Source organism: Oncorhynchus mykiss, chromosome 32 (genome assembly GCF_013265735.2).
Source record: "Oncorhynchus mykiss isolate Arlee chromosome 32, USDA_OmykA_1.1, whole genome shotgun sequence".
Taxonomy (NCBI): Eukaryota; Metazoa; Chordata; class Actinopteri; order Salmoniformes; family Salmonidae; genus Oncorhynchus; species Oncorhynchus mykiss.
The window spans coordinates 9,807,722-9,820,033 of record NC_050572.1 but is presented as its reverse complement, the minus strand read 5'-3'; the positions used below and the strand labels follow the sequence as shown (position 1 = coordinate 9,820,033).

The following is a 12,312-nucleotide window of genomic DNA, read 5'->3' as shown; positions in this document are numbered from 1 at the left end:
TAACTGTAATTATCCATTCTCTCTCTCTGTTTCAGATGAGTTTCTATAACTGTAATTATCCATTCTCTCTCTGTTTCAGATGAGTTTCTATAACTGTAATTATCCATTCTCTCTCTCTGTTTCAGATGAGTTTCTATAACTGTAATTATCCATTCTCTCTCTCTGTTTCAGATGAGTTTCTATAACTGTAATTATCCATTCTCTCTCTGTTTCAGATGAGTTTCTATAACTGTAATTATCCATTCTCTCTCTCTGTTTCAGATGAGTTTCTATAACTGTAATTATCCATTCTCTCTCTGTTTCAGATGAGTTTCTATAACTGTAATTATCCATTCTCTCTCTCTGTTTCAGATGAGTTTCTATAACTGTAATTATCCATTCTCTCTCTCTGTTTCAGATGCGTTTCTATAACTGTAATTATCCATTCTCTCTCTCTGTTTCAGATGAGTTTCTATAACTGTAATTATCCATTCTCTCTCTGTTTCAGATGAGTTTCTATAACTGTAATTATCCATTCTCTCTCTCTGTTTCAGATGAGTTTCTATAACTGTAATTATCCATTCTCTCTCTGTTTCAGATGAGTTTCTATAACTGTAATTATCCATTCTCTCTCTCTGTTTCAGATGAGTTTCTATAACTGTAATTATCCATTCTCTCTCTGTTTCAGATGAGTTTCTATAACTGTAATTATCCATTATCTCTCTCTGTTTCAGATGAGTTTCTATAACTATAATTATCCATTCTCTCTCAGTTTCAGATGAGTTTCTATAACTGTAATTATCCATTCTCTCTCTCTGTTTCAGATGAGTTTCTATAACTGTAATTATCCATTCTCTCTCTGTTTCAGATGAGTTTCTATAACTGTAATTATCCATTCTCTCTCTCTGTTTCAGATGAGTTTCTATAACTGTAATTATCCATTCTCTCTCTCTGTTTCAGATGGGTTTCTATAACTGTAATTATCCATTCTCTCTCTGTTTCAGATGAGTTTCTATAACTGTAATTATCCATTCTCTCTCTCTGTTTCAGATGAGTTTCTATAACTGTAATTATCCATTCTCTCTCTCTGTTTCAGATGAGTTTCTATAACTGTAATTATCCATTCTCTCTCTCTGTTTCAGATGAGTTTCTATAACTGTAATTATCCATTCTCTCTCTGTTTCAGATGAGTTTCTATAACTGTAATTATCCATTCTCTCTCTGTTTCAGATGAGTTTCTATAACTGTAATTATCCATTCTCTCTCTCTGTTTCAGATGAGTTTCTATAACTGTAATTATCCATTCTCTCTCTGTTTCAGATGAGTTTCTATAACTGTAATTATCCATTATCTCTCTCTGTTTCAGATGAGTTTCTATAACTGTAATTATCCATTCTCTCTCTCTGTTTCAGATGAGTTTCTATAACTGTAATTATCCATTCTCTCTCTGTTTCAGATGAGTTTCTATAACTGTAATTATCCATTCTCTCTCTCTGTTTCAGATGAGTTTCTATAACTGTAATTATCCATTCTCTCTCTGTTTCAGATGAGTTTCTATAACTGTAATTATCCATTCTCTCTCTCTGTTTCAGATGAGTTTCTATAACTGTAATTATCCATTCTCTCTCTCTGTTTCAGATGCGTTTCTATAACTGTAATTATCCATTCTCTCTCTCTGTTTCAGATGAGTTTCTATAACTGTAATTATCCATTCTCTCTCTGTTTCAGATGAGTTTCTATAACTGTAATTATCCATTCTCTCTCTCTGTTTCAGATGAGTTTCTATAACTGTAATTATCCATTCTCTCTCTGTTTCAGATGAGTTTCTATAACTGTAATTATCCATTCTCTCTCTCTGTTTCAGATGAGTTTCTATAACTGTAATTATCCATTCTCTCTCTGTTTCAGATGAGTTTCTATAACTGTAATTATCCATTATCTCTCTCTGTTTCAGATGAGTTTCTATAACTATAATTATCCATTCTCTCTCTGTTTCAGATGAGTTTCTATAACTGTAATTATCCATTCTCTCTCTCTGTTTCAGATGAGTTTCTATAACTGTAATTATCCATTCTCTCTCTGTTTCAGATGAGTTTCTATAACTGTAATTATCCATTCTCTCTCTCTGTTTCAGATGAGTTTCTATAACTGTAATTATCCATTCTCTCTCTCTGTTTCAGATGGGTTTCTATAACTGTAATTATCCATTCTCTCTCTGTTTCAGATGAGTTTCTATAACTGTAATTATCCATTCTCTCTCTCTGTTTCAGATGAGTTTCTATAACTGTAATTATCCATTCTCTCTCTCTGTTTCAGATGAGTTTCTATAACTGTAATTATCCATTCTCTCTCTCTGTTTCAGATGAGTTTCTATAACTGTAATTATCCATTCTCTCTCTCTGTTTCAGATGAGTTTCTATAACTGTGATTATCCATTCTCTCTCGGTTTCAGATGAGTTTCTATAACTGTAATTATCCATTCTCTCTGTTTCAGATGAGTTTCTATAACTGTAATTATCCATTCTCTCTCTCTGTTTCAGATGAGTTTCTATAACTGTAATTATCCATTCTCTCTCTGTTTCAGATGAGTTTCTATAACTGTAATTATCCATTCTCTCTCTCTGTTTCAGATGAGTTTCTATAACTGTAATTATCCATTCTCTCTCTGTTTCAGATGAGTTTCTATAACTGTAATTATCCATTCTCTCTCTGTTTCAGATGAGTTTCTATAACTGTAATTATCCATTCTCTCTCTCTGTTTCAGATGAGTTTCTATAACTGTAATTATCCATTCTCTCTCTCTGTTTCAGATGAGTTTCTATAACTGTAATTATCCATTCTCTCTCTCTGTTTCAGATGAGTTTCTATAACTGTAATTATCCATTCTCTCTCTCTGTTTCAGATGAGTTTCTATAACTGTAATTATCCATTCTCTCTCTCTGTTTCAGATGAGTTTCTATAACTGTAATTATCCATTCTCTCTCTGTTTCAGATGAGTTTCTATAACTGTAATTATCCATTCTCTCTCTGTTTCAGATGAGTTTCTATAACTGTAATTATCCATTCTCTCTCTCTGTTTCAGATGAGTTTCTATAACTGTAATTATCCATTCTCTCTCTGTTTCAGATGAGTTTCTATAACTGTAATTATCCATTCTCTCTCTCTGTTTCAGATGAGTTTCTATAACTGTAATTATCCATTCTCTCTCTGTTTCAGATGAGTTTCTATAACTGTAATTATCCATTCTCTCTCTCTGTTTCAGATGAGTTTCTATAACTGTAATTATCCATTCTCTCTCTGTTTCAGATGAGTTTCTATAACTGTAATTATCCATTCTCTCTCTCTGTTTCAGATGAGTTTCTATAACTGTAATTATCCATTCTCTCTCTCTGTTTCAGATGAGTTTCTATAACTGTAATTATCCATTCTCTCTCTGTTTCAGATGAGTTTCTATAACTGTAATTATCCATTCTCTCTCTCTGTTTCAGATGAGTTTCTATAACTGTAATTATCCATTCTCTCTCTCTGTTTCAGATGAGTTTCTATAACTGTAATTATCCATTCTCTCTCTCTGTTTCAGATGAGTTTCTATAACTGTAATTATCCATTCTCTCTCTCTGTTTCAGATGAGTTTCTATAACTGTAATTATCCATTCTCTCTCTCTGTTTCAGATGAGTTTCTATAACTGTAATTATCCATTCTCTCTCTCTGTTTCAGATGAGTTTCTATAACTGTAATTATCCATTCTCTCTCTCTGTTTCAGATGAGTTTCTATAACTGTAATTATCCATTCTCTCTCTGTTTCAGATGAGTTTCTATAACTGTAATTATCCATTCTCTCTCTCTGTTTCAGATGAGTTTCTATAACTGTAATTATCCATTCTCTCTCTGTTTCAGATGAGTTTCTATAACTGTAATTATCCATTCTCTCTCTCTGTTTCAGATGAGTTTCTATAACTGTAATTATCCATTCTCTCTCTCTGTTTCAGATGAGTTTCTATAACTGTAATTATCCATTCTCTCTCTCTGTTTCAGATGAGTTTCTATAACTGTAATTATCCATTCTCTCTCTCTGTTTCAGATGAGTTTCTATAACTGTAATTATCCATTCTCTCTCTGTTTCAGATGAGTTTCTATAACTGTAATTATCCATTCTCTCTCTCTGTTTCAGATGAGTTTCTATAACTGTAATTATCCATTCTCTCTCTGTTTCAGATGAGTTTCTATAACTGTAATTATCCATTCTCTCTCTCTGTTTCAGATGAGTTTCTATAACTGTAATTATCCATTCTCTCTCTGTTTCAGATGAGTTTCTATAACTGTAATTATCCATTCTCTCTCTCTGTTTCAGATGAGTTTCTATAACTGTAATTATCCATTCTCTCTCTGTTTCAGATGAGTTTCTATAACTGTAATTATCCATTCTCTCTCTCTGTTTCAGATGAGTTTCTATAACTATAATTATCCATTCTCTCTCTCTGTTTCAGATGAGTTTCTATAACTGTAATTATCCATTCTCTCTCTGTTTCAGATGAGTTTCTATAACTGTAATTATCCATTCTCTCTCTGTGTTTCAGATGAGTTTCTATAACTGTAATTATCCATTCTCTCTCTCTGTTTCAGATGAGTTTCTATAACTGTAATTATCCATTCTCTCTCTGTTTCAGATTAGTTTCTATAACTGTAATTATCCATTCTCTCTCTCTGTTTCAGATGAGTTTCTATAACTGTAATTATCCATTCTCTCTCTCTGTTTCAGATGAGTTTCTATAACTGTAATTATCCATTCTCTCTCTCTGTTTCAGATGAGTTTCTATAACTGTAATTATCCATTCTCTCTCTCTGTTTCAGATGAGTTTCTATAACTGTAATTATCCATTCTCTCTCTCTGTTTCAGATGAGTTTCTATAACTGTAATTATCCATTCTCTCTCTCTGTTTCAGATGAGTTTCTATAACTGTAATTATCCATTCTCTCTCTCTGTTTCAGATGAGTTTCTATAACTGTAATTATCCATTCTCTCTCTCTGTTTCAGATGAGTTTCTATAACTGTAATTATCCATTCTCTCTCTCTGTTTCAGATGAGTTTCTATAACTGTAATTATCCATTCTCTCTCTCTGTTTCAGATGAGTTTCTATAACTATAATTATCCATTCTCTCTCTCTGTTTCAGATGAGTTTCTATAACTGTAATTATCATTTCTCTCTCTCTGTTTCAGATGAGTTTCTATAACTGTAATTATCCATTCTCTCTCTGTTTCAGATGAGTTTCTATAACTGTAATTATCATTTCTCTCTCTCTGTTTCAGATTAGCCTCTTCCTTTTCCTCTCACTCTGATAACATACAGTATTTTAGTTCATATTTAGTTTAACAACTAACCCCTCTCCTTCCATCTTTCTTTCTCTCCATAGTTCCACAGATGAAGGTCAACCCTATAGCGGTGGGCGTATCTTTCACCACGGAAGCGCCCCTCCCCTTCTCTACCACCCAGGCCACTGGCCCCGCCCCTTCGGCCCCACCTGTAGCCGAGCCCAGCCCTAAAGTTGACGTCCTTCCTACCCCACTACCCACTGAGGGAGAGGGGGAGAGAGTCCTTCCTACCCCACTACCCACTGAGGGAGAGGGGGAGAGAGTCCTTCCTACCCCACTACCCACTGAGGGAGAAGGGGAGAGCGGGGTAGAGTGGGAGAGAGAACAAGAGAGGGAGAGGGAACAAGAGAAGGAGAGGGAACAAGAGAGGGAGAGGGAACAAGAGAAGGAGAGGGAACAAGAGAAGGAGAGGAAACAAGAGAAGGAGAGGGAACAAGAGAAGGAGAGAAAACAAGAGAGGGAGAGGGAACAAGAGAAGGAAAGAGAACAAGAGAAGGAGAGGGAACAAGAGAAGGAGAGGGAACAAGAGAAGGAGCGGGAACAAGAGAAGGAGAGGGAACAAGAGAGGGAGAGGGAACAAGAGAAGCAGAGGGAACGAGAGAAAGAGAGGGAACGAGAGAAGGAAAGGGCACAAGAGAAGGAGAGGGAACGAGAGAAGGAGAGGGAACAAGAGAAGGAGAGAGAAAAAGAGAGGGAGAGGGAACGAGAGAGGGAGAGGGAACGAGAGAGGGAGAGGGAACGAGAGAAGGAGAGAGAACGAGAGAGGGAGAGGGAACGAGAGAGGGAGAGAGAACGAGAGAGGGTGAGAGAACGAGAAAGAGAGAGGATACGGGAAAGAGAGAAGGCGAGAGCCGCCCAGACCACCCCCCGCGGCCCTGCAGCTCTTCCCATGGCAACCACCAGTTTGGCGACTCCTCCGGCAGAGAGTGCAGCGCCCTCTAGCGGCGTGGAGGACCTGGGCACCACAGAAGAAGAGGATGAGGATGTTTACCTGTCCCCAGACCCCACCACCAGTTTACTTATGGAGACCACCACAGAAGAAGAAGAAGAAGTGACCACTACTGAGACAGAGGCCACACCCATCCCAGAGACAACAGCTCCACCCACTACGACTGGCCCAGCCCCAGCTGAGAGGTCTAGCTCCGCCCCCTTCAGGCCCAGGGTTCCTGTGACCTTGCCTACTAAAGCTGCACCCACAGAGAAGAGCACACGTCCCCAGCCACCCTCTACGACGGTGTGTGTGTGTGTGTGTGTGTGTGTGTGTGTGTGTGTGTGTGTGTGTGTGTGTGTGTGTGTGTGCGTGTGTGTGTGTGTGCGTGTGTGTGTGTGTGTGTGTGTGTGTGTGTGTGTGCGTGTGTCCTGTGTGTGTGTGCGTGTGCGTGTGTGTGTGTGTGTGTGTGTGTGTGTGTGTGTGCGTGTGTCCTGTGTGTGTGTGCGTGTGCGTGTGTGTGTGTGTGTGTGTGTGTGTGTGTGTGTGTGTGCGTGCGTGTGTCCTGTGTGAATGTGTCATCACATGTGGAGTGAAAGACACAGGTGGGCCTCGTTAAGGGAGCTGATCCTTGTTAGGTGCATCGTTAATGATTCATTACATGATTAGAATCCAGATAAATGGACTGGAGCCAGTGGAGGCTGCTGAGGGGAGGACGGTTCATAATAATGACTGGGACGGAGCGAATGGAATGACATCAAACACCTGGAAACCATAGAAACCAAGTGTTTGACATATTTGATACCATTCCACCTGTTACGCTCCAGTCATTACCACGAGCCCATCCTCCCCGATTAAGGTGCCACCAGCCTCCTGTGGCAAACGCACATAATGTGTTCATTTGGGTTCTCTATCTGATGAACTGACATGGTCACTGTATTTCTCTCAGAATAATGAGTTGGGGGTTAACGGACCAAGCGGAGACTTTGAGATCCGCGAGGAGGACCGTCGTCAGGGAAACGAGGTTGTTGGGCGTGGCGTGGAGACGGGAGAGGAGCCTGATCTGATTGGCAACACGATCAACACGGGAAGTTCTGCCGCTCAACTTCCTCAGAAGAACATCCTGGAGAGGAAGGAGGTCCTGATAGGTGAGTCTCTCTCACTCCATCTCTCTCTTTCTCTCTTCTAATCTGTCACTCCATCTCTCTCTTTCTCTCTTTGTAATCTCTCCCACTCCATGTCTCTCTTTGCCTCATCTAATCTGTCACTCCGTCTCTCTCTTTGCCTCATCTAATCTGTCACACCATCTCTCTCTCTTTGCCTCATCTAATCTGTCACACCATCTCTCTCTCTTTCTCTCTTCTAATCTGTCACTCCATCTCTCTCTTGCTCTCTTCTAATCTGTCACTCCATCTCTCTCTTTCTCTCTTCTAATCTGTCACTCCATCTCTCTCTTGCTCTCCTCTAATCTGTCACTCCATCTCTCTCTTTCTCTCTTCTAATCTGTCACTCCATCTCTCTCTTTCTCTCTTATAATCTGTCACTATAATCTCTCTCTTTCTCTCTTATAATCTGTCACTCCATCTCTCTCTTTCTCTCTTATAATCTGTCACTCCATCTCTCTTTCTCTCTTCTAATCTGTCACCCCATCTCTCTCTTTCTCTCTTCTAATCTGTCACTCCATCTCTCTCTCTCTTTCTCTCTTCTAATCTGTCACTCCATCTCTCTCTTTCTCTCTTCTAATCTGTCACTCCATCTCTCTCTTTCTCTCTTCTAATCTGTCACTCCATCTCTCTCTTTCTCTCTTCTGATCTGTCACTCCATCTCTCTCTTTCTCTCTTCTAATCTGTCACTCCATCTCTCTCTTTCTCTCTTCTAATCTGTCACTCCATTTCTCTTTCTCTCTTCTAATCTGTCACTCCATCTCTCTCTTGCTCTCTTCTAATCTGTCACTCCATCTCTCTCTTTCTCTCTTCTAATCTGTCACTCCATCTCTCTCTCTTTCTCTCTTCTAATCTGTCACTCCATCTCTCTCTTTCTCTCTTCTAATCTGTCACTCCATTTCTCTTTCTCTCTTCTAATCTGTCACTCCATCTCTCTCTCTTTCTCTCTTCTAATCTGTCACTCCATCTCTCTTTGCCTCTTCTAATCTGTCACTCCATCTCTCTCTTTCTCTCTTCTAATCTGTCACTCCATCTCTCTTTCTCTCTTCTAATCTGTCACTCCATCTCTCTCTTTCTCTCTGTATTCTTCTGATGGGACATAGCCTTTTTGTCTTCATTCTGATTGGCTGTCTGTGTCTCCCCCAGCCATTCAGATTGCTTGCCTGCTGGCGGGGGTTTTCTCTGCCTTCGTGGTGATCGGTAAAGAGCAGGAGTCATACAGGGCTTAGCATGTCCATGTGCTAGACACGTGTGCTGTTAGTGTGTTGTGTGGGAACAGTGGCCCACGCATGATATGACTGTGTATGTGCTTGTGTGTCTTATTGACGGTCGTGACACATGATGTTAGCGTGTACTGTGTAGTTGGGGACGATGTAAGGACACAGCTTTGGGGACTTTAGATCGTAATGACAGACGATAGGGAGTTGATATCTTGACATGTCAGCTGGTATGCTAGCATTGTGTGCAGTGCTCGAAGTGGTACTTGAAGATGCGAGTTCTTACTTACAGCTGCAATATGTCACATTCTGGGGCAATGTGACCAAATGCACATAGAAATGTGAGTTATAGATCTGTGATTCGAAATTGAAAGCATGTCTAGGAAGCGTTTTTTGCGTCTTTTACTTTGGGTTTTGTACGCCCAGCTTCAAACAAGCTGAAAATACAATATTTTAGACATTTCACAGCGGTTTAGATGGTACAATGATTCTCTACACTATATGTTGCTTTTTTTGTCATATAAACTGAAATTAGGCAACGCAACCAGGAAATGGTGGAGTGACTTCTGCACATCGCACCTTTAACTCACTCAATTTACCATGCCGAGGGTGATTATATTCAATTTGAATCCATTTAGATTGGCTAATCTCCAGTAGGCCAATAGAAGCCGTTGGTCAGCACCACATGGTGTGTTTGTTTCTGGTGGTTTCTTTACATCTTCTGTCCTATTTAGAATAACTTCTACAATGTCTGATCATATTTCTCTCTGTTCCGTTTCTCCCTCCCTCCCTCCCTCCCTCCCTCCCTCCCTCCCTCCCTCCCTCTTGCTCTCTCCCCATCTCTCCCTCTCTCTCTCCCCGTCCCTCCCTCTCTCTCTCTCCCTGTCCCTCCCTCTCTCTCTCCCCGTCCCTCCCTATCACTCTCTCCCCATGCCTCCCTCTCGCTCTCTCCTCATGCCTCCCTCTCACTCTCTCCCCATGCCTCCCTCTCGCTCTCTCCTCATGCCTCCCTCTCACTCTCTCCCCATGCCTCCCTCTCACTCTCTCCCCATGCCTCCCTCTCACTCTCTCCCCATCCCTCCCTCTCTCTCTCTCCCCGTCCCTCCCTCTCTCTTTCTCCATGTCCCTCCCTCTCTCTCTCCCGTCCCTTCCTATCACTCTCTCCCCATGCCTCCCTCTCGCTCTCTCCCCATGCCTCCCTCTCGCTCTCTCCTCATGCCTCCCTCTCACTCTCTCCCCATGCCTCCCTCTCACTCTCTCCCCATGCCTCCCTCTCTCTCTCTCCCCATGCCTCCCTCTCACTCTCTCCCCATGCCTCCCTCTCTCTCTCTCCCCATGCCTCCCTCTCTCCTCTTCCTTCCTTCCCTCCTGCTCTCTCTCCCCCCTCCCTCTCGCTCTCTCCCCATCCCTCCCTCTCTCTCTCCCTCCCTCCCTCTCTCCTCTTCTTTCCTTCCCTCCTGCTCTCTCTCCCTCCCTCCATCTCTCCTCTTCCTTCCTTCCCTCCATCTCTGCGTCCACAGCGGTGATAGTGGGGGGCGTAGTGGGGGCTCTGTTTGCAGCGTTCCTGGTCATGCTGCTGGTGTACAGGATGAAGAAGAAAGATGAAGGCAGCTACACGCTGGAGGAACCCAAACAGACCACCGTCACCTACCAGAACCCTGACAAACAGGAGGAGTTCTACGCATGAGAGAGAGAGAGAGTGAGAGAGGGAAGGACAGGGAAAGAGCGAGAGGGAGGCACGGGGAGAGAGGGAGACACGGGGAGAGAGGGAGGGACGGGGGGGAGAGAGAGGGAGGGGAGAGAGGGAGAGGGAGGGACGGGGAGAGAGCGAGAGGGATCACTCCACCTCCTGTCTTGTCGCCTCACCACTCCTTCCCATCTCTTCCTCCCTCTCCCTCATGTCAGTTGTTGTTAAGAGTGCCTGTCTCCATGGACTCCGAACTTTCTTAAAAAAAATAAAAAATAAATGAACAAAAATATATAAGCTGAAAAAATAACCATAAACAGATGATATACACATTTGTTTTTTAAAGTAAATGTTATGAATATTATACAATTATTGTTCTGATGTAATTAATTCATTTTTGTTTGTTTGTAAAAACACAAGCTCTTATTCCAGCACAATACTCCTCTGTCTGTTCCACTGAGCAAATGATCCAAGAGAAAGAGGGATGAGGGGTGAAGGAGGTAGGAGGGAGAGAGGTGTCATCTGATTGGCCACACAGATACTGGGGTCAAAGGTTAGAGGAAAGCTCACTATTGTATTGCCTTCCATTGTCCTTGTACACACACACACACACACACACTCCTTGCTGGCTCTTGCTGGCTACAGTAGTACACACTGAGATGCCTTGTGGTTCAGAGAGAAAAGTCTGGGATATATTTGTCCTCTGTTTCACCCTGGGGGCTGCAGTACGAAAGCTGCCGTGTGTACAGTCGTGGCCAAAAGTTTTGAGAATGACACAAATATTAATTTCCACAAAGTTTGCTGCTTCAGTGTCTTTAGATATTTTTGTCAGATGTTACTATGGAATACTGAAGTATAATTACAAGCATTTCATAAGTGTCAAAGGCTTTTATTGACAATTACATGAAGTTGATGCAAAGAGTCAATATTTACAGTGTTAACCCTTCTTTTTCAAGACCTCTGCAATCCGCCCTGGCATGCTGTCAATTAACTTCTGGGCCACATCCTGACTGATGGTAGCCCATTCTTGCATAATCAATGCTTGGAGTTTGTCAGAATTTCTGGGTTTTGTTTGTCCACCCACCTCTTGAGGGTTGATCACAATTTCTCAATGGGATTAAGGTCTGGGTAGTTTCCTGGCCATGGACCCAAAATATTGATGTTTTGTTCCCCGAGCCACTTAGTTATCACTTTTGCCTTATGGCAAGGTGCTCCATCATGCTGGAAAAGGCATTGTTCGTCACCAAACTGTTCCTGGATGGTTGGGAGAAGTTGCTCTCGTAGGATGTGCTGGTCCTGATTCTTTATTCATGGCTGTGTTCTTACGCAGTATTGTGAGTGAGCCCACTCCCTTGGCTGAGAAGCAACCCCACACACGAATGGTCTCAGGATGCTTTACTGTTGGCATGACACAGGACTGATGGTAGCGGACAAGCTATTTTCCAGATTCCCCAAACAATCGGAAAGGGGATTCATCAGAGAAAATGACTTTACCCCAGTTCTCAGCAGTCCAATCCCTGTGCTTTTGCAGAATATCAGTCTGTCCCTGATGTTTTTCCTGGAGAGAAGTGGCTTCTTTGCTGCCCTTCTTGACACCAGGCCATCCTCCAAAAGTCTTCGCCTCACTGTGCTTGCAGATGCACTCACACCTGCCTGCTGCCATTCCTGAGCAAGCTCTGTACTGGTGGTGCCCCGATCCCGCAGCTGAATCAACTTTAGGAGACGGTCCTGGCACTTTCTGGACTTTCTTGGGCGCCCTGAAGCCTTCTTCACAACAATTGAACTGCTCTCCTTGAAGTTCATGATGATCCGATAAATGGTTGATTTAGGTGCAATCTTACTAGCAGCAATATCCTTGACTGTGAAGCCTTTTTTGTGCAAAGCAATGATGATGGCACGTGTTTCCTTGCAGGTAACCATGGTTGACAGAGGAAGAACAATGATTCCAAGCGCCACCCTCCTTTT

General features: G+C 41.9%; 1 protein-coding gene across 1 annotated transcript in view; it reads left to right on the top strand.

Annotated features, from left to right (window-relative positions):
* The window catches only part of LOC110487888 (syndecan-3), a 63,067-nt gene extending 52,707 nt beyond the window's left edge, over nt 1-10,360 (top strand). The window contains exons 3-6 of the mRNA XM_036971830.1: nt 5,394-5,758; nt 6,080-6,586; nt 7,230-7,428; nt 10,181-10,360. Coding sequence (XP_036827725.1) covers nt 5,394-5,758; nt 6,080-6,586; nt 7,230-7,428; nt 10,181-10,347 — 1,238 coding nt within the window. The 3' untranslated portion in view covers nt 10,348-10,360. The remainder of the gene's footprint in view (nt 1-5,393; nt 5,759-6,079; nt 6,587-7,229; nt 7,429-10,180) is intronic.
* The last annotated feature ends 1,952 nt before the right edge of the window (nt 10,361-12,312 follow it).